This window comes from Primulina huaijiensis, chromosome 5 (assembly GCF_012295235.1).
Source record: "Primulina huaijiensis isolate GDHJ02 chromosome 5, ASM1229523v2, whole genome shotgun sequence".
Classification (NCBI taxonomy): Eukaryota; Viridiplantae; Streptophyta; class Magnoliopsida; order Lamiales; family Gesneriaceae; genus Primulina; species Primulina huaijiensis.
The window spans coordinates 5,086,115-5,107,684 of NC_133310.1; the positions used below are offsets into that span (position 1 = coordinate 5,086,115).

Genomic DNA, 21,570 nt, shown 5'->3' on the forward strand with positions numbered 1-21,570 from the left:
ATAGCTACTGATTCAGCTTATGACTTGTAACTGAAGCATTTAACATGGATTAAAGGCTGTTAATGGCACATCATGACAGATTATGACAATTAATAGGGAGTCCAACAGTCAGAATTTTGCCTATAAATATCACTCTCAAATCTCTGAAATTGTTGTTACACAAAGCTTTTGTTATCACTTGAATTTTCGAGCTAAGAGAGTGCCTTGTTCGAGCTTTAAAATCCAGTAGCGAAAGCAACCAGATTCCAATATACTTCAACCGAAACTTTCTAGCAAATTGCAGTAAGTGAGCTTATGTATAAATATCTTGAAACCGGCCAGTTTGATGATTTCTGTTTTAAAGCAAAGTATAAGTTTTTTTTGATTTCTGACAAGCACTGAAACCTAGTGAACTAATGGTAGGATTATATATTCTGAACATTACTGATTACTGATTACTGATTACTGGCCTCACCCTCTTAGAGGAAAGAACATATAGGGGACTGATATCAGTTTAGCCATGAAATTCACAAACGTGCTCAGTGCTGACTTATTAAATTCCTGATTTCGGTTCTGAATACTGATTCCTGATTACTGATTCCCGAATACTGATTCCTGTTCTGAAAATAAAAGTTTTCTGTATATTATTGTATTGCTGTTTCTGTTAAAAATGATTTCGAAAACTGGGAGTTATTCCCTCCCCCACTTACTGAGTGACAATCATATCACTCACCCACCAAACTCATCTCAGATAAGAACGAGGAAGAACAGTTAGAAGGAGAAGAGAAGATTCAATTCTAGGGCTGGTGAAGAAGACTGTTGTTTATCAGTTCTGATTTATGTTTTATTTTCCGCTGCATCTGTTAAGACATTGTGTATTTGGTTTTACATTTCCGCTGTAAAACATTAGTCATTTGACTTTGTATCAGACATTGAATATTCAGTATTATGAATAAAAGACTGGTTTTTGAATTTTGTACTTCTGAGACTTGTTTTTCGAATGTAAATTTGAGAGTAACGCCGATGTCGACTAACCTTGTCCCTGGGGCGTGGCAAAAATACTTGAAAAAAATAGATATATTTCTCAAATAGTCACATTATTTTAAAAATTGTGTTGACTATCTTAGTTATATTTGTAATTGCAAAACGAAGTTTCTCAAAATTAAAACTCAACAAATCTTTTTACGATAAAAAAAAATGTCAGTCAATTGACTATATTATCAATTGATAAAAAAAATAACTTAACAATTTAATTAAAAATTTTTTTTTACTTTTAAACAATTAGAAGTGATGTTTATTTTGTACAAATTTAATCTTATTACTCAATTATAATAAAAATATTTTGATTATTGTGCATTGTTTAATTTTTATATTGCTTATTTTGTACAAATTTAATATTATTACTCAATTATAATAAAAATATTTTGATTATTGTGCATTGTTTAATTTTTATATTGCTTATTTTGTACAAATTTAATATTATTACTCAATTATAATAAAAATATTTTGATTATTGCGCATTGTTTAATTTTTATATTGTTTGTAATATATTGATTTAATTTGAAAAAGTAATCGTAACACGCATTATGATTTAAATTAGTTATGCTCAAACCCAAAAATTGTTGGTATCAAATCTTCAGATGATTTCTATCGTAATTCTCGTGTTAAAATCTAAAAATTAGCTGGTACCAGTTATTTTCAATTAATCAAATTTGGAATTCTATTCAAAAGGCAGACTCTTTGTAGTTATGCTCTAACACAAAACAAGACACAGCAAGATTTGCAGTCCACAACAGTAAAATGTTGCTGGTAAGGATCGTTTCTAAGCAAAATTATAAACAACGAATTACTCTTGGGCGTAAGAACCAAAAAGCTTCAAAACCAGGCAGCATCCATTAACAACACACGGTCCGAATATTCTATCACGCTCAAAGATAAGCGAATATACATACTAGGTTATAGAGTTGAGGTAAAAACTACTAAAAACCAAGCCATTTTACTACACCAAACCAGCCAACGTATCAACTTGATCAAGTCGGCTCCGAAAGGATCCAAGTTCGGATTGTGTGGATAATATCTGTCAGGGAAATAAGCCCCGCCAGCTTGCCCTGCTGCTCATCCACGACCCAAACCCGGTGAACATGGTTGTTGATGACCTTGTCCAACACCTCCTGTAGGGGTGACTCGGGGTGGCAGGTAATGAGTTCTTTAGTCGAGTTTTTCATGTTACAGGCTTCGTGAAGTGGGCTTTCTGCGAGTTTCTGGATGAAGTCCACGATGTTCAAATGCAGGCAGGATTCGAGTTGAGATATTGGGCATACTCGGAGATCAGTCGACGAGAATGTTCCCACGAGTTTCCTATCTTTCCCCTGGATTAATAGTGCCAAACATAGCAGCTTAAATTAGACAGACGAGAAAAAAAGACGAGTTCTTTATCAAATTATTCGAAAGTAGATTACATTAATAAGCTGGCTGCGATCCTCCTCGATATCCATCGTAGCTTCAATGACGGGTACAGCATTAAGAGAGGCCATGTTCATGCACTTAATAGCATCAATAACTTTGGTTTGATCGGTAACCCCGAAAACAATGTCGCTCACGGATCCAAGTTCTCTCACACGTCGGCCCATGATACCTTTAAGCTCAGACTCATGTGCCTTCAAGAACTTGAGCAGATCCATTTGAGTTAGCATTCTATAGCTGTGTGCAAATTCAACCAGCTCCACTCCGGCTACGTTCTCCGTGTTGCTGTCCACTGGTACCAAAACTCGGTGAATTCCTTTGCTTAGAACTTCCATACAGTCCAATATGCTGATTTTGTACACAACAATTAAAATTACATCCATCAATGCTTTCACCCAAAAAATTAATGTAAGAAAAATGAACAAACAATCTTGTGGACAAGAAATACTTAGTGAAAAACTAATGGAACCTTTCTCAGATGCTTTTATGTTTTCAATTCAATCTTAATAGAGCAATGACTTAGCAATAAACAAACAAATTTTTGAATTACATCGTGAATCACTCAATTTCAACAGAGAACACAGAGAGCAAACCTAGTATTAGAGTTAAGAGTCCAAAGACTGAGACTCTCAAGGCAATGCCCTATAATGGATGACACGGGTACCTGCATCTTCCGCTCGAATTCTCCGGTCCGGTCGACATGATTCACAGCAATATGAGACAGAACATCCAGCAAAGTCACCATCCCTATGTAGTGTTTCCTGGCTGCCCCAGTCTGCTTATCGGACTCCATGATCATGGAACCACCGGCACCGATCCAGTGCCCCGGAGGCGCCGCCACGGGCACTGCGGAGATCCTGTTGGCCATCAGGGCGTTCATGGTGTCCGCCAAAGAAGCAGTGTAGGGAACCTCCACCAGCCTTCTTTTCTCCGTCGTTACATCTCTCGCTTTCTTCTCCCTCAGCCTCTGCAGCTGAGGGGTGTGGAATTCAGGGGATTTTTGATCGATTCTTGTCGCTTGCATGATTGGGGAGTTTGTTTTTTAGGAGAGAATTAATTATGCCATGGATTTGAAGGGCGACGGAATAAGGAATGGAACGTTATGCACGTGTCGGTTTTCAAGCTTGCATGGGTTTTACTACGTGGCACGTGGATGTGATTCACATTTGACTTTTTCTTTTATAGTGGCACGTGTGTATTAATTTACGATAAAGTCTTCCACGCAAACAGACACGTTTGTAGAAATATTATTGGCTACCACCTATAACTAACTATCTGTTCCAATAGTCGGCCGTACACATGTTAAGCTCAATTGGATTTTTTTCCCACCCACAAATTGTAGAAGATTAAGTTTTTATAAGATTGATTAAATTTATGAAAAATAAGAAAAATCATGGGTAGAGAAAAAATTTCAATTCATGTTTCATTTTCGGATTTATTTTCGATATAAAATTTTAGTTTGAACTCCTAAATTTTGATAAAATGATCAAAAATATTTAAATTTTATAACTGAACCAGAAATGGTATCAGAGCAGAGAAAAAATTATTTCAAACATGCAATGTTATTGTTATTGTGTAATTAAATATACGAGGGAGAGATTTTCTCAAAAATTATGTATTCGAACATAGGTTCGAGATTAAATATTTATATGGCTTATTCCAATATTTTGGAATGTTTACAAGAAAAGCTAACCAAAGTTAGACATCAAGATCAATTAAAACATATCACAGCCCTAAGGTAAACTTATAATTCAAAGTAAAAAAATTCTTAGAAATAGTCATTAATTCTTCTAAACTCAACGGAGATCTTAGAAAGTTGCATAAGGATGTAGAGTTCAAATAAAAAATATCTCTAGAAGATGTCAAGGAAATTATATGAATATCTCTTGGCACGATGGAACAGAAACCAACTCCAAATCAACCATAAAATCAAAGCAATGAATATGAGTTTGTTAGATATAAGTCTATCCTAGTGAATCTAATAGATCAAAAGGATATGCAGATTATTATCAAAGAACTTTTAAACCTTGGTTTAATCAAAGTAGAAATATCAGTTTTAACAATTTAGGTTTTCTGGTAAGAACGTGTGGTAAAATAAAAAAGAATAAACCCAGATTAGTAATTAATTATCAAGAAATTAATAAAATTATGGATTTTGATGGGTATTTTATGTCCAGTAGAGAACATTTAATCAGTTTATACGCAACACCAAAATATTCTAAAAATCCGATTGTAAGTCCGGATTCTATCAAATTCGGATAGAGGAAGAAAACAAGAATTCACAGCTTTCTCACCCCAAATATTTCAAAGAAATGTGGATAATCTATTTAAAGATTATTTTAAATTTATGTTTGTTTATATTGATAATATTTTAATAGCATCTAAAAATATAGATGAATATACACTCAAAAAAGAAATATAGATGAATATATTAAATATTTAGATATTTTCTCTAAAGTGTATAAATTAGAAGGACTAGTCTTATCGAAAAAGATGTTGTCATCGCAACAAGGAAAATTGAATTTCTTTGAACATAAATCGATAAGTCGAGAATAATTCAACAAGAACACCTTATGAAAAAGGTGTAAAATTTTCCAGAAAAACTCAAAAGGCAAAGAAAAAACTTCAAAGTTTTTAAGGATTTGCTAACTTTGTTGGAATATTCATTAAAAATTTAGCAAAACAAAGGAAAAGATTTAATCAATTACTAAATAAGGATGCAATATTCATATAGACAGAAGAACACACAAAAAGATTAAGCCAATTAAAAGAGATTTGCAAAAATCTCTCGAAAATGTCTATTTCTCAAGATAAAGACGATCGGGTAATATATTCATATGTCAGTGATCATTGGTGGATAGCTGTTCTGACAAAGTTCACACCAGAGCAAAAATTGAAGCTTCATATCTTTATCTCGAGCCTTCAAGTCAACTCTCCACCTCGTGGATTTAAGAAAGAAATATCAGTCTTATACATCAAACTAACAGGGGAAAATCTAATGTTGATACTAACAAGCTTATAGTTTGTCCATTTCAGGTATATCAACAGAACTTGGAGAAATTGAAAACAAGAATATTATCAACACAGCCACAATCCGAGTTGATATAGCAAGAAAGTATCATAGGATATGAATGAAACCAAATTCATATCCCAATGAGGTAAAATCATGGTATGAATTTGGAGCTTTTTCCTCAGATTATACTACACAACTCAGCTTCTCAGAAATATCAGCACTACCAAAATAGATCCAGAAAATTGTTCATAAAACATGGACAAATAGTGATTATTTGTCAATAGGAGATATTTTGGAGCTTTTTTTTTTTTTTTTTTAATGCAGCACCAGAATCAGGTGAGAAAGACTCGCGTGAAGCCTTTCACTTCATCAAGTTTAGAAGGCCATATATGAACAGTTAGAAGTTCATCAAGGATCATCCAGATAATGGAACATATCTTGTTTTATCACTTACTGAAGACGACATCTCCACTAGATGAGCATGGGGATTATGAGTATGTCTCACAGAGATGAACAAAATCAAGTTTCTATTTAAGATTTATCAAAATTTTGTAAATGGATCTTTTATATTAAATACCACGACAGGAAAAACTATAAGCTTTGTAGAAGCAATATTTGGAAAGAAAAGAAATCTTCTATAGAATATCAAGATGTCGGGGAGTTAAGAACATGTCGGAAAGTCTACAGTATGGCTCATGTTAGAAGATGGTCAGAAGGAATCTGCTCAGATTGTCCAAACCAGAAAGAGCCAGAACTCGTGAAAGGCTTTCGGCCCAGATCTGACAGAAAATATTATGCGGAGACAAGTCTAAGTTGTGAAAGTCCACACAAGTCACATTTTCCCCGGAGATCATACAAAAGCAAAAGATTAATCCAAAAAGATAAATAAAGCATGTGATCCAACCACTCCATTAGTGAAGGATGAACCACTCAACCATCACAACATGACAGACCACTAACTAGTGATACACCAACTAAAAGATGTTGTCAGCCACAACTGACAATTCAATTCACAAGTTCGAAGTCCGGATATCAAATCCACAAAAATATCTATATATATTAGGACAGAAGAAAAATTAATGTGTCATTATATATATGAACCCCCTCAAATTCATGGTGTATAGGTTGGAAATCTTGCATAAACATATATGCCTTTAGACATACTCAATAAGTATAACAACGCGACATACTAAAAAAAGGGCTCAATGATTATTTTGAAATTTTTTAAATAAAATATGAAGCTTAAACTAACTTTTGATGGACAATGGAGTAAAATTTAAATGAAAATTGGTTTGAGGATTTATTTGCCCAAAAATAATTCATCCTGTAATCTATGATACAATTTCTATCATTGTTTTTATATTGACATCTTATATATTTTATATATTTGACATTTATCTCATTTATTTAGTACAAAAAACGAGATAAATTTCAAATACATCACTGCAAATAACCCATTTGTCATGACGATCATATTATTAGAAAAATGTATGTTAGGCACCATCTATCGATTAGAAGAAAATTTCAAATACCGAATCGNCTCAACCTCAGAGAAATTAATGAAATAAAGATAAACACGATAGTCAAATCTTTTTTGTATATAAAGTCTAATTTCTCAATAAATCAATTTCTTAAAAGTAAAAGGGTTTCATTAATTATTTTATTTTTGAAAAAAGTCACAAATATATCTTTATATTATACTTTAATTAAATCGTCTTTTTCAAACTCTTTTTTGGTCTGGCAATAAAAATAAGGCCGTTGTTAAATTGGGATTAGCAGAATTTGTAAATTTTAAATAAATAAATGCAAATTACAAAAGAATTTTCCATGTCTTTCACAAATCAAAATAACAAGCTCAAATTTCGAACTTCTTATATGAAAAAGGCAAATTAATTTTACATATTATTTGTATTTCACAACATATTATTCATACGAATTACAGCATCATTGTTATATTATTTTATTAATTTTTAAAGTATATTAAGCATTTTTTGTAACTTGATTTGTACTGATTTCTATTACAAGCGTCAATTCCGTGCTTTAAAAACACATTTTGTCTTTTAAAAAAAATATTGAATTGGAAAAATAATTTGTATAATTGAATCTCGAGCATGAGTCTTATTCAAAACTGAAAACCTTGATATCAGATGTTGAATATTTCATTTTTCATTTCAATAATAAAAAAATTTGATGTATAGAAAAAGAATTGACACGCGTGATATTAATTAATTGACACTAAGATTTTTATTAGATTATCTCACATATCAATATTGTGTAAATATATTTTTTGGATTTCTCTTATACCAATATATATATATATATATGTGTGTGTGTGTGATTTTCTTGAATGTGTCAGCCACTCATCTTAGGAATTATTTTATATTATATTTGAAATGTCATTTCCATCTTCTAATGTTTTCAATACACAACAAAAATTTATTGGTTTGAAATTTATAAATGAATTGACTTCTGCATAACGTAACTCATTACTTTGTATGATGATGATGGTTACAATTTACAAATTTAATTTTACTTGGAGTTGTCGATCAGTTTTTCACATGATTTGATTTAGATATGAATTCAAACTGAAGGGAACTTTAACTCTTATTTTTTATATATAAAAAAATGGAAGATTTTATAGTAAATTTTGAAAAATGAAGAGCGGTGCTTGCGAGTTGCGATTCAGTTATTCACCACTCTTTTTACGTTTCACGTCTCATTAATAAAGCTTTCTTGTTTTCAATCTGTCCCCATGCGCTTTGATATTCCCATTCAATATCGTCACTCTATTACAAGAAAGCGTTAAAAAGTTGGACTTGATCAAGTATTCGTTTCGAAAACCAACAAAAGTTTTCGATTTTCTTGGGAAGAAATCTCGTCTGAATCCTTAAAGTTGGTAGCTTTTAACCAAATAGAGAAAGAGAGGTTTTTCGTGAGATGGGTTTGACTCTGTTTGTGTCAGCTTTAATTTAAACCAATCTTTGGTCAAGGATTTTGGGAGGGAGGATTTTGTTACTGGAGCTGGTAGGAAGATTATGGCTTTGTGCTCGATGTTCTGTTGTGTCAAGTGTTCGAACAGGTATGCGCTTTACCTATTTTAAATTCTTGGCAGTCTTTTTTATTCTGATTTTTTATTTTCATTCACGGTGGTTTTTAGTGAGTTTGATTCAAGGAAGACCCCACAATTTAAGAGCTTGGATATGCTTGTATTTGTCTTTGTGTTGGCAGCATAATTATGGCAAGAGAGGATAAAGTTCTTGTTTCCTTCTGTTTTTTTGTTTTGTTCTGTTTTTCTTTTGTTTTTTGGGTACATTTAATTAAGTAAATAAATAAATAAATAATTGGACCTTTAAAATTTGTGTTTTTTTTGTTTCTTTCTTGAATTAACTGTGAAGTTATTGTTGTTTTTCCAAACTTTGGTTATTTAAAGTGGTGATATGAGCAGGAAAAACCAAGGAATAAAGGAGTCATCATGGAGAATTTTTTCTTTGAAGGAGTTACAGTTGGCTACAAATAATTTTAACTACGATAACAAGCTTGGAGAAGGTGGATTTGGCAGTGTTTATTGGGGTCAGCTATGGGATGCTTCTCAAGTAAGATAGGCACTTCTACGCGTTAGATTTATGAACTTCCTACTTTTCTAGCAATAATTCAGCAATATTCCGTGAGGACTTCAATGGAATTGTTTTAATCTGTTTAACAATATTTTGTGTGTAATAAAATTTAGTACGTTTGATTGCTAATTGTTTGATTTCACTGAGAGTTTTTAACCAATAAAAGAGTAACTGTGCAATGTCAAGTGTCCAAGTAAAAGTAAACCCACGTGATTCTGGTTGCCTTTTTATGATCCTAGTTGTAGCTGTTAGAATCATTGCTTCTCATTTGGTATGATGAAACAAACTTTGAGAGTGTTTATCTTTTGCAAGTTTTTTGAAGCTCTAAGGTGCTCCAGTTCTCAGGCGTGTAGGATTACGAAAATTACTCAACTTAACCATGTCCTAGTTATGGAAGCCTGCTGGTAAACAATGTAATAACTTTGTTTATCTGGAGCTTTCTTATTTCGAAATGGCGATATCAAATCTCCAGTAAACTGATTTTTTGGTGCTTTGTTTCTTGCCAAATCATGTGAAATTATTTTTCCTTCACAATTTAATTGGCTTTTTGTCAATGGACTATGACATCTCCTGCTCGACCATGGTTGCATAATTCCCTATTGTTTTTTGAGTATGTGGCACATTTTTCTTCACTTGTGCTTTCTACAGATAGCTGTGAAAAGATTGAAGTCTTGGAATGACAAAGCCGAGAGTGAATTTTATGTTGAAATCGAGATATTAGGTCGAGTAAGGCACAAGAATTTGCTGAGTTTACGTGGTCATTGTTCAGAAGGGCAAGAACGTATCATTGTGTGTGATTACATGACCAATCTGAGCTTGGTCTCTCATCTTCACGGCCAACATTCTGCCGAATTTCTTCTCGACTGGAAAAGACGGATGGACATTGCTGTTGGTGTGGCCGAGGGCATTGCGTAAGTCATTCAATTCACTTGGTGAAAGCATGGATAATACTAATTTAAGTTGCTTATTTGTCCTACATGTCTAGTTCTTGAAAATTTACTGGATTCAATAAGCATCAGGAATTTATTCAAGTTGTTTGAGATTGGTTATCTTATCGTGCACGCTGTTGTTTCTGCTTTACGCGTTAACTTTAATCATTCACATAATAGCCCGAAGGAGCAGATTCAGGAATTTAGGAGATGGCACAAGATGTGGCAAAGTGACTCACTTGATTTCATGGGGCGAAACGTACAATTTATAATAATTACACATACAAAATTTATGTTTTATCCATTTGACCCGTCACTGGATCTGCCCCTGGCAACTATTGTTCATTCTTTTGTGTCTTTCAATCACGATATAGGTCATATTTTATGTTACTTATTTATTCAATATGTGTCTAGTTATTCCCCCCACAAACAAAAATTTCTTAATTGATCACTGCTAACAAACCATTCATTTCCAGCTATCTACACCATTATGCCACTCCACATATAATCCACGGCAACATTAAAGCTAGTAATGTATTGCTAGATGACGATTTTAATGCTAGAGTTTCCGAATTTGGATTTGCTAAATTAATGCCAGATGGTGCCATAAGTGCTAAGGGTGCTCTCGGATACCTTGCCCCTGAATATGTATCAACAGGGAAGGCATCAGCAGCCTGTGATGTTTATAGTTTCGGTGTTCTTCTACTCGAGCTCGCTACTGGCAAGAAGCCATTGGTGAAGCTCAGTTCAACAGATTCTCTTACGATCCTAGATTGGGCGTTGCCTCTGGCCCGCGAAAGAAAATTTAATGAACTTGTCGACCAAAATCTAGGTGGAAAATATGTGGAAGAGGAATGGAGACGAGTTTTGTTTGTTGGACTCTTTTGTGCTCATAATCAAATTGAGAAGAGGCCGACAATGCTTGAAGTGGTGGAACTGTTGAAAGGAGAAAAAGAGAAGGTTGCAGCTCTTGAAAATGATGAAATGTTCCAAAGCATGTCTGATACGGAAGAGAGCTCGGAATTTGTTGTCTGAAAAGGTTGCCAAACAAGAGACAGCAAACGTTTGAAGGTCTGAGGTTTATACAGAGTGGACTATTGTGGGATTTAGGAATGGTGTTTATTTAGTTATTTTTTATTTGCACTTCGTTTGCTTATTTTTTGTCAATGGAAGTTGGATGTGGTTTATTGATTATCAGGGAACCATGTTGGTTGAGTCAATAGTGTCGAAATTTTAGGGATGTATTGCAGATTGATTGAGCAAAGGATGTAAGATTAAAAACAGTACTATCTTTATATGCCTCCTGTGTTATAATATACATGATTTATGAGATACCGAATTTTCTGTGCTAGTATCTGATATGATTAGTGATAGTGAGAATTATCATATCATTTTTATAACCCATTAGAACATTTTCACCAGGTGAAAATGTATTGTTAAATATTTTTGGGCAAGTGAATTTAATTTTACCGATTATAAAGAAAAACAAAGTCAAAAAACATCCTCTATGCTGACTTGCCTCTCCCCGTGGAGAGAGATGTGTAACATTTGAATTGTACAACATGAGTAGTAATCTGCATTACTTCGATAGAATGTGGCTTCCATGCACAATGCAGCAAGAAATAATCTCAAAATATTGTTAGAGATTGTACAAGAATAACTTCATTGTGCTTCCTACTTTTTATATTTTATTATGTATATCGTTAGCAAACGCCCAGTTCGGGGCACCCGTTTGCAAGTGGTAAATCCAAATTCTCGACCGTCCTGAACGTTCTCGGCTCCATCCGGTCAACATATAATGTCCCGTCTAGATGATCAAATTCGTGCTGAAAAATTCGAGCCTGCCAACCTGAAGCATTGACTTTGATTTGTTGCCCATCTCGATCATAGCCTGTAACTTCAACCTCGAAATCTCTATTCACAGCTGCTCCGAAACCATCGACGCTGCAAATGAACATCACATCGAAGTTAAGGACAACTAAAAATCTCAAAATCAACGCGGTAATGCTCGCAGCTCGCGCTCCATTCCCACTATTCCACGAGTTAAGGGACTAACTAGTATGTAAAAAATAAAACATGTACTCTGTGAAAGAGTACGATAAAACATCCAATATTCTGAGTAAATTATTCATCTTACATACAATAGGCAACCAAAAAACAATTTTTATCTACCCATTCCATTTCAGAATGGTCGATATTGAACCTCTTACATTTAACCAACCACATAGGACATGTTTCTTCCAGATTCTTCGATGTTTCCCATGCTTATTCTACAATCTTCTCAATGTTTAAGTTAACAATTTTCAAGCACAACATTTTTCTGGTAGTTGTTTTCTTAGTTATCTATTGACAGTCCTACATCTTCAACAACATACTGTATCTTAGGGCTATATGACTATTTGTCAATGAACACGTATGCATGTAGTTGAAAGGAATTTTAAAATTCAATACAAAAAGCGGCCTCATCAGCCAAGCAAGAAGTGTTAACATATACAAAATAATTACCAATCTCCCAAATGAACAATTTAAATAAATTACTTTTTCTCGTTTGCAATTTTCAGAAATTGTTAGGTTTCCAGAAATTTTTCATTGTTTTTATGATGATTCTTAGAAGCATAAAATGAAACATGGAATTAACCTGATTTAACAATCATTCAGACGACCTGTTTTCAAATATTATCAATTGAAAGACAGCAGGAGAGACAAAAATGATAACAAACGAAAATTAAAAGGAAAACAAATTGCATTTTGGCTTTACCTCAAACACCCTTCAAAAAATAAGGCTGTTTTGTTACTCTTCTTTTCAAGTTTTGGGTTTATCACAACCTGCGCGAAATGGACATTATTTCCCTCCATTTAAGTTTCAAGACTTCTACAAAAGAATCAACTTCACATCGGCATATACCAAAAGATCAAAAGGACTCCGGTCTTGCTTTTTTGTCTCTTCCTTAGGAGCATACCCAATGTATTCCTTTGTGTCTTCCAAAACAATTATCTGTTAACAATAAGGAATAAGAAAACCACACCATAAACATTCTCAATTCATCAACCAAGGCCCACGTGTTAAAAAAAATTACCAACAGGTTTTCTACAGGACAGCCAACTTCATTGGAAACTATTTTGACGCTGGTTGGCCTCAATATACAGATAACTATATCATCAAAATATAGTCAGATTAGAGACCAGAAGAGAGCAGTTGACTATGTTTCGTTTTAATATAATGGTAATAATTTTTTATTCATGAGAAAAATAATTTTGGTATTTTTCATCTGATAGTGCCTATACGAATTGTGTTTACATATAAGATGGTAACACCATGAAACACATTATTTGAGCCTGTGATCTATAAAAGGTTCAAGGACGATGAGCAATCAAGAATGAAAAATCAATTAAACCTCACTGGAGATTAGATATTCATAGGCTTGTTGCAATTTATAGGCATCATTGTAAAGATATCGGCACATATAGAGATAGGTGCAAATTAGAAAATGAATTCACTGGTCGATCCTTCCTTGAGATTCTCTAAATGATTCCAAGTAGGAAATTTAAAAAACCATGTGCATTAATTCTCATGACCAGAGGTAACTGTGGTCTTATTCGATCATGTTGTGTTTTAATTTGATTACCAACCCACTGCCGGTGACTATGTTTCCATTTCAGATACAGTGGTGATCCAGGCAGAAACTGGTGCTTTATTAAACATAGATGTTCAGTAATGCATTGTTGACAACCTGGATCAAATGCATAATTATCAAGTCACAATCAGAGTCTTGCATTGAATTGTGATCCTACTTCTAGGATTTCTAGAATATAGGGCTGAGGCTAGTTAAATTCAATTAGTTGGCTTTCACATTTCGGAGATGTAATATGATTAAGTATCCATTGTTGCATACGATTGTGACTTGAAATGCATAAGAAAATGAAAGGGACGTCTCTAATTAATGAAGGTTTTATTCTTGGAAAATTTCTAATTCAGTAAAGTCTGTAATTTGCACACAGACAACGTTGCTTTTGAAACAGAAGAAACTATATGCCAAGCAAAAAAATTGAATATTTGAATCTCCAAACTTCCAATTTTTTTATAGAGGTCAAATCAAGGATGAACACCTTACCTTAACTATCTCGAAGTTATCCAGTAGCAATTGGAGGGATTTTTCTTATTAACTAACATTACTAACAAAAAGCAAAAGTTAATTTGAAAAAGATTTGGCTTTCCTTTGATTCTTATATTGGTAGCAAGAAACCCAGAAAGTACAACGTGGAATTCATGGGTCTTCCACACTTATTCAGGATTTCGAAGATTCATTACAAGAGAAGTAAAATCAACAGCCAGCATGAGTACTAACTATTCCATTTGAAGATAATCTCAAAGAAAAAAACAAACCCTCAAGGGGATGCCAATCTGAGGAGCAGCAAGCCCAACTCCAAGCGCTTTTCTCATGACCATCACCATATCATCCACAATCTTCTGAATCCGCCCCGACTTTATTTCTTCGGTTCGGACCTCCTGTGCAGGTTCGTGGAGAACCGGGTCTCCAGCTTTCACGATATCCGGCAGGACATTCTTTTTATCACCTAAACCCAGAAACCAACCGGTCTGGACAGCCGTTCCCGAGCGGGAGCTGTGACTTCTCCTGGGTACCATGAACTCGGGTCTGGTAAGGGGTTGTTCGCACCAAATTTCGAGTCGAGATCAAAACAGGGCGGCGCGTGAAGTGGAAATGGCGGTCAAGCATTTGTGCGGGAAGACATTTTTACTTTTTTTATATTAAATCAACGACATCGATCAAGTGCAGCTGGAAATCGACCGTAAGTGGCCGTTTGTCGATTCGGATAACCCATCGGATCGACTGTACCATTTTTTTTGGGGCTTTTTAACCGTCCGCACATTTTGTAAAAGTTTAATAGAATAAGGTAAAAAATAATTTAACAAACTAACGTGTCATGACTCTTAAAGAGGCGTGACTTTCAATTTTTTTTTTTAAAAAAAAGCAGGTCACGCCATATGAGATGACGTGACTTGCTTATTATTTTTTTTAAAAAAAATTAAGTCACGCTTTTTTTTTTAAAAAAAATAATAGTACAAGTGACATACTTAAATTATTTCAGAGTTGCACGCCTCCGCACATGTATTAAAAGCTGCAACAACAGAACTTTAATAATTTCGAATTCATTATAATATTATAAATTTTTCTGTATAAATTGATACTTGATTGACTCATTTCATTCACCCCTTTCATATTTTTCATCGGTAAGTTCTCGTAAATGTTTGAATTTATTTTTTCACTTCCTGCAAATTTTTAATAATTTGATTTTTTTTTTGTTTTACAGGTTTATTTTAGTTTCAACTTATATTAAATGTATGTATATTAACATAAATTATTATGTTAAATATTAAAGTTATAAATGAAATTATTATTAATGTTATTTTTTTTAATTATTATTAATGTTAGACTAATTTTGTCGTGTTATTTAATTTTTTTTCAATTTTAATTATTATGTGATTTTTTTAGTTATTATTTATTTTTTTAAACAAATTTGAAAATCATTCTAAGCCTTATTTATGAGTAGGGTATTTATAGATAAATCTGATTCTTTTTAGAAACTTTTGATAAATTTTCATTATCATTATTATTTTTTTTAAAAAATTATGCTATATGCTATTTTTTTCTGTTAGTATTTTGTTTTATAATAATTATATAATTGTATAGTATGATAATAATAATTTTAAATTTATTTTGTTGGAAACTTAATTTCGGATGTTTGACAAACCGATTATTTATTGGAACTAACTGATCAAATATCCGATCTATACAGCTTGCCTAACTGAAGAGTATCGCGCATATTATCTAAGACAACTGAACCCAGCTGAACTGAACTTTCGAAGAAAACCAACTGATCAGTTGGAAACTGATCAGTTGAGCTTAACTGAATTCTCGAAGACAGCTGACTGATCAGTTGGAAACCGATCAGTTGATATATTAAGTTGCATGCTTCTTTCAACTAAACATGTCTCGGGAAAGAACATTCAACCGACAAAGAGACATAGCAGATTGCAACTAAATACGAAACGCCGCACTTCAATCAATACATCTTAGAACAACGCATTTCGGCTAAAGCAATTAAGACGCCGCATTACAATAAACGATGCAAACAATGCCCAAGGAATGATGAAGTGGCAATCAACGGATACAAAGATTCAAATATATCTCAAGTTACCGTTGGAAGGGAAGATTATAAATATGACAGAAGATCAACTGAAAAAGTGACGCGCACAGACTCTCTATTCAAAGCTTGCTGTCATTCTATCAAAATTTTAGCTCACATTCACTTGATTTATTCGTAGCAGTCAAGGCTACAATTTGAGCTCACTAGCACTTTGTAATAATCGTTAAATTCGATAGTGCTAAGATCAGTTACGCACTGAGAACATTCTGTAATACTAAGAGTTTCAGTTTTTGGTAGTGATAAGTCCAAACTGAAGTGGGTCAGTACAAATCTTGTATTCGATCAAAGTCTTTTAGTGGAAATCCTATCCTTGAGATAGAAGAGGTGACGTAGGAGTAATTGAAATCTCCGAACATCCAGAAACAATCCTTGTGTCTTTTATTTCAGTTTTGTATTATATCTTTCAGTCAGTTAATTTCCGCAACTACTTTAGTTTAACTGATTGTCATTGACCAACAAGATTCCGAGAATCAGTTTCTCACCAAACTGAACTCAAAACTCGAAAAGATCAGTTTTAATTGTGAGTGTTTATTCAACCCCCCCTTCTAAACACTCTTGTTTCGTTAATCGATCCTATCAAGTGGTATCAGAGCGGTTGAATCTTGTTCTTGAATACTTTTGATCTATAAACTTGCTAGCATGACTTCATTCAACAAAATTCCTATGTTCTCCAGAGAAGAATTTGATGATTGGAAAATCAGAATGCAGGCTCATTTAGCTGCACAAGATGATGACATGTGGTATGTCATAACTGATGGACCCATGAAGATTCTAAAAACAAATACAGCAGTTGCCATAACAGAAGGGGCACCACAAAGAATAGAAAAGCCCAGAGATGAATGGACAACTGAAGATAAAAGAAAAGCAAATCTTGATAATGTGGCTAAAGACATTCTGTACAAAACGCTGGACAAAGTAACCTTCAGCAAAATAAAGATGTGTAAGTCAGCCAAAGAAATTTGGGAAAAGCTGATCCAGCTGTGTGAAGGAAATGATCAAACCAAAGAAAATAAACTTTCTGTTGCTGTTCAAAAGTTTGATAACATCAAAATGAAAGCAGGAGAATCAATGCACGAGTATGATGAAAGAGTAAGCAGTATCATCAATGAGTTAAATGCACTTGGAAAAGTGTATACCAACAAAGAGATTGCACTAAAGGTAATGAGAGGTCTTCCCAAGGAATGGGATGTCAAGACCATGGCAATGAGGGAGTCCAAAGATCTGAACCAGATTGAACTTCATGATCTGTTTGCTGATTTAAAGGCTTATGAATTTGAGATGCAGACCAGAGAAGGAGAACCATCTACCCCTGCAGCCACAACTGCTCTAGCTGCTGTCAGAACAGAACCAATCAGTTCAGTCGAGAAATCTGCTGATCAGTTGAGCAGTGATGCTATTTCATTGTTCATCAAAAAATTTGGAAGGTTCATGAGAAAGAATCAAGGAAACTTCCAGAAGCCATACCAAAGGAACAGTTCCAAAGATGAATCAAATGCCTGCTACAACTGCGGCAAATCAGGTCACTTTATGGCTGATTGTCCTAAACCCAAGAAGGACAGTCAAGGCGCAACTGATTGAAGAAAGAAATCATATGAGCACAAAAAAAGACCCAAGGAAGATAATAAGTCTTTCAGAAAGAAACATGAGGTACTCTTAGCTGAAGAAAACAAATCTAAATGCACAGAAACTGACAGTGAGGAGTTAGAACCAGAAAGCTCATGCAGCTCTAGTGATTATGAGGAAGTCAAGTGCTTAATAGCTAATGATGCAGAAGAAGAATCATCTAGCCAACAGGTATTTGATTTCAGATCAACTGATTTCACACGAGAAGAACTCATTCTAACACTACATGACATGGTAAATGAGTATCAAAAGCTTGCATCATCATTTGAAAAAATCAAAGCAAAGCAAACTAATCCCACAGACAATAAAACCAAAACTGATGAATCAGTTGATGGGTTGAGTCGAAAAAAGAAAATTGCTGAGTTAAAAGCAGAGAGAAACAGAAATCAGTCATTGATCCAGAAGTTGTTTCTTGAAAACTCAAAACAGACTGAGCTCATTCAGGCTTGGAACAAGTCATCTACTGCACTAAATGAGATGCAGAATTCACAAAAATCAGTTTATGATCAAACTGGTTTAGGGTTCAACACCCAAGGAGAAATATATCCAAATGATACTCAACCAAAGCCAAAAATAGACAAAGAAAAATACATTCATTTTGTCAAAACAGCAGTGATACAAGAACAAATTGAGCTCAGTAAACTGACTGAGCAACCTACTGAGAATATGAACAAGGCTAGAAGATATGTGATTGGTTATAGTCAAAAATTCTCAACTGATTCACAAAGTCAGTCATCAAAGAGGTCTCACAAGAACTATTCGAATAGCTATATCAATTACTATAACTGCAAGCCAGTTCAGAAGAGATACAGACTGAACAATCAGTTGAATAAAACTAAAACAAATATTGTATCATCTGTACACTACACACAAAGCACACAAAAACCGAGAAAAACCATTTGGAATACAGCTACTGGAAAGTCAGTTAGACTAATCCAAGTGTGGATTCCTAAGAGACTAATAAGTTCATGACCCAAATAGATATGGGTACCAAGTTATATTATATGTGTGATTGCAGGTAACAGGTACAAACAAGAACTCAATATGGTATTTGGACAGTGGATGCTCGCGACATATGACAGGATATGCAAGTGCATTATCCCAACTGATCAAATACACTGGTCCAAACATCAGTTTCGGGGACAATTCAAAAGGTAGAACTGTGGGTAAGGGTAAGTTTATCCATAGTAACTTTACTTTTAAAGATGTTCTATTAGTAGAAAATCTGAAGTATAACTTGATTAGCATCAGTCAGTTATGCGACAGTGGACTCTTAGTACAATTTGACAAAAATTCATGTTTAGTCAAAACTTCAACTGATGAAATCATACTAACTGGCAAACGTTGTGGAAACATATATAAAGTCAGTTGGAATGATCAAACTTATGCACCAGTTTGTTTTATTGCTTCCAAATCATCTAAAAACTGGTTGTGGCATAAGAGACTAAATCATTTAAACTTTAAATCCATTGCCTATCTTAGTAAACATGAACTTGTAACTGGTTTGCCCAAAATAGATTTTTCAAAAGAAAAACTTTGCTCAGCATGTCAGTTTGGTAAACAAGTACGATCCTCTTTTAAAAACAAGGGATGTAAATCTTCTTCCCGATGCTTAGAACTGCTGCATATGGATCTATTTGGTCCAATACCAATCATGAGCTTAGGGGGAATGAAATACACCTTGGTGGTCGTAGACGATTTTTCAAGATTTACTTGGGTTATTTTTCTCAAATCCAAAGACCAAACTGCTGCACAACTGATAAAGCTCTTCAAAAGACTTTTAAATGAAAAATCAGTTGGAATTGATCGAATCAGATCTGATCGAGGAACTGAATTCATCAATCAAACCCTTTCAAACTTCCTAGAAAATGCTGGAATTAAGCATGAGCTCTCAGCAGCCAGAACTCCTCAGCAAAATGGTGTAGCTGAGAGAAGAAATCGGACTCTTAAAGAAGCTGCCAGAACAATGCTTGCTGATTCTGGTATTTCTCAAAGATTTTGGGCAGAGGCAGTAAACACTGCTTGTTATACTCAGAACAGATCAATGATTAATAAGAATCATATGAAAACGCCATATGAGATCTGGAATGGAAGAAAAAGTATAATTACTTATTTCAAAATATTCGGCTGCAGATGTTTTATTCTTGATAATGGCAAAAATTATTTAAAAGCGTTTGATGCTAAATCTGCAGAAGGAATATTTCTTGGATACTCATCAGTTAGTATAGCCTATAGAGTTTTCAACAAGAAAACCCTAAATGTTGAAGAATCTGCTCATGTTGATTTCGATGAAACTGAACTAACTAATAAGCCAACTGATCAAGTTGAGCTAGTTGATCGATTTACAGATATCTGTTTGGAAGATGATGACACAGATGAAAGTCATGGATATCAAAACATACTTCAAACACCTGAACCAGAAGTACTTGAACAATCAGATGTGCAGGAAGTCGTTGCTGATAATCAGTTGACAGAGCATAATGATAACATTCAAATACTAGTTGACGAAGCACCAACTGAAACTGAAAACTGTGTTCAGTTACCAACTGAAGAAATTGCTGATACAACAAATACTGAGTACAGATGGAGAAAATCACATCCACCTGAACTGGTAATAGGAAATACATCTGATCCAGTAAGAACTCGCAATCAAATGCTAAATTTATTTATCTATTCAGCTTTTGATTAACAACTAGAACCGAAGACAACTGATGAAGCTCTTGCTGATCCTAACTGGGTGAATGCAATGCACGAAGAGCTAAATCAGTTCACTTATAACAATGTCTGGAACTTAGTTCCAAGACCAATTTCAAAAACTATTATAGGTACAAAATGGGTATACAGAAATAAACTGAACGAAGATGGTTCAGTTGTACGCAACAAAACAAGATTAGTGGCACAAGGATATAGACAAGAAGAAAGAATTGACTATGATGAGACGTATGCTCCAGTTGCAAGACTGGAAGCAATCAGAATCTTTCTTGCTTATGCATCACATAAGAAATTCAAGGTATATCAAATGGATGTAAAGAGTGCATTCCTGAACAGTCAACTACAAGAGGAAGTATATGTTGAACAACCTCCAGGTTTCATAAATCATGTTTTTCCTGATCATGTCTACCATTTGAACAAAGCCGTATATGGTCTGAAACAAGCTCCCAGAGCTTGGTACGAAACTCTTTCAAATTTCTAACTGCTCATGATTTTTATGTTGGATCAGTTGATAAGACATTGTTCACATTTGCTAAGAATGATCACATTTTATTAGTTCAAATTTATGTTGATGATATCATATTTGGGTCAACTAACCCCAAATTATGCGAAAAGTTTGCTAACCTTATGCAGGATAAGTTTGAAATGAGCATGATGGGTGAACTGACATTCTTTCTTGGACTGCAAGTGAAGCAACTGGAGAATGGTATATTCATCAGTCAGACTAAATATACAAAGGAGCTGCTGAAGAAATTTGGCATGGAATCATGTTCAGCTGCAAATACTCCCATGAGCTCATTAGTAAAATTGGACACTGATCAAGGCGGAATATCAGTTGAGGCGACATTATATCGAGGTTTAATAGGTTCATTGTTGTACCTAACTGCCAGTCGTCCTGATATTGTATTTGCTGTCTGTATGTGTGCTAGATTTCAAGCAAATCCTAAGCAATCACATTTCTCAGCTGCTAAAAGAATTTTGAAATATCTTAAGGGTACACAAAATGTTG

The 21,570-nt window shown here is 34.2% G+C and overlaps 3 protein-coding genes across 4 annotated transcripts; 1 reads left to right on the forward strand and 2 right to left on the reverse strand.

The window, feature by feature from the left end:
• Positions 1 to 1,853: 1,853 nt before the first annotated feature.
• Positions 1,854 to 3,480, reverse strand: LOC140977532 (SNF1-related protein kinase regulatory subunit gamma-like PV42a). Its single transcript, XM_073442277.1, has 3 exons — positions 3,036 to 3,480; positions 2,439 to 2,790; positions 1,854 to 2,348 (listed from the first exon to the last, which is right to left on the reverse strand). The coding sequence occupies exons 1-3, from the start codon at positions 3,464 to 3,466 to the stop codon at positions 2,010 to 2,012; spliced, it is 1,122 nt and encodes a 373-aa protein (XP_073298378.1). The 5' UTR covers positions 3,467 to 3,480; the 3' UTR covers positions 1,854 to 2,009.
• A 4,601-nt stretch (positions 3,481 to 8,081) lies between these two features.
• LOC140976513 (PTI1-like tyrosine-protein kinase At3g15890) lies at positions 8,082 to 11,384 on the forward strand. Of its 2 annotated transcripts, XM_073440731.1 has the most exons (4): positions 8,082 to 8,534; positions 8,901 to 9,048; positions 9,718 to 9,980; positions 10,475 to 11,384. In XM_073440731.1, the coding sequence occupies exons 1-4, from the start codon at positions 8,491 to 8,493 to the stop codon at positions 11,031 to 11,033; spliced, it is 1,014 nt and encodes a 337-aa protein (XP_073296832.1). In that variant the 5' UTR covers positions 8,082 to 8,490; the 3' UTR covers positions 11,034 to 11,384. The 2 variants fall into 2 exon arrangements, with proteins under 2 accessions (XP_073296832.1, XP_073296833.1); XM_073440732.1 differs by lacking the exon at positions 8,082 to 8,534 and having other exon boundaries at positions 8,916 to 9,048; positions 9,382 to 9,980.
• A 167-nt stretch (positions 11,385 to 11,551) lies between these two features.
• On the reverse strand, positions 11,552 to 14,758 carry LOC140976514 (peptide deformylase 1A, chloroplastic). Its single transcript, XM_073440733.1, has 4 exons — positions 14,383 to 14,758; positions 12,904 to 12,993; positions 12,757 to 12,824; positions 11,552 to 11,942 (listed from the first exon to the last, which is right to left on the reverse strand). Exons 1-4 carry the CDS (start codon positions 14,641 to 14,643, stop codon positions 11,702 to 11,704), a joined length of 660 nt encoding a protein of 219 aa, XP_073296834.1. The 5' UTR covers positions 14,644 to 14,758; the 3' UTR covers positions 11,552 to 11,701.
• Between the last annotated feature and the right edge of the window lie 6,812 nt (positions 14,759 to 21,570).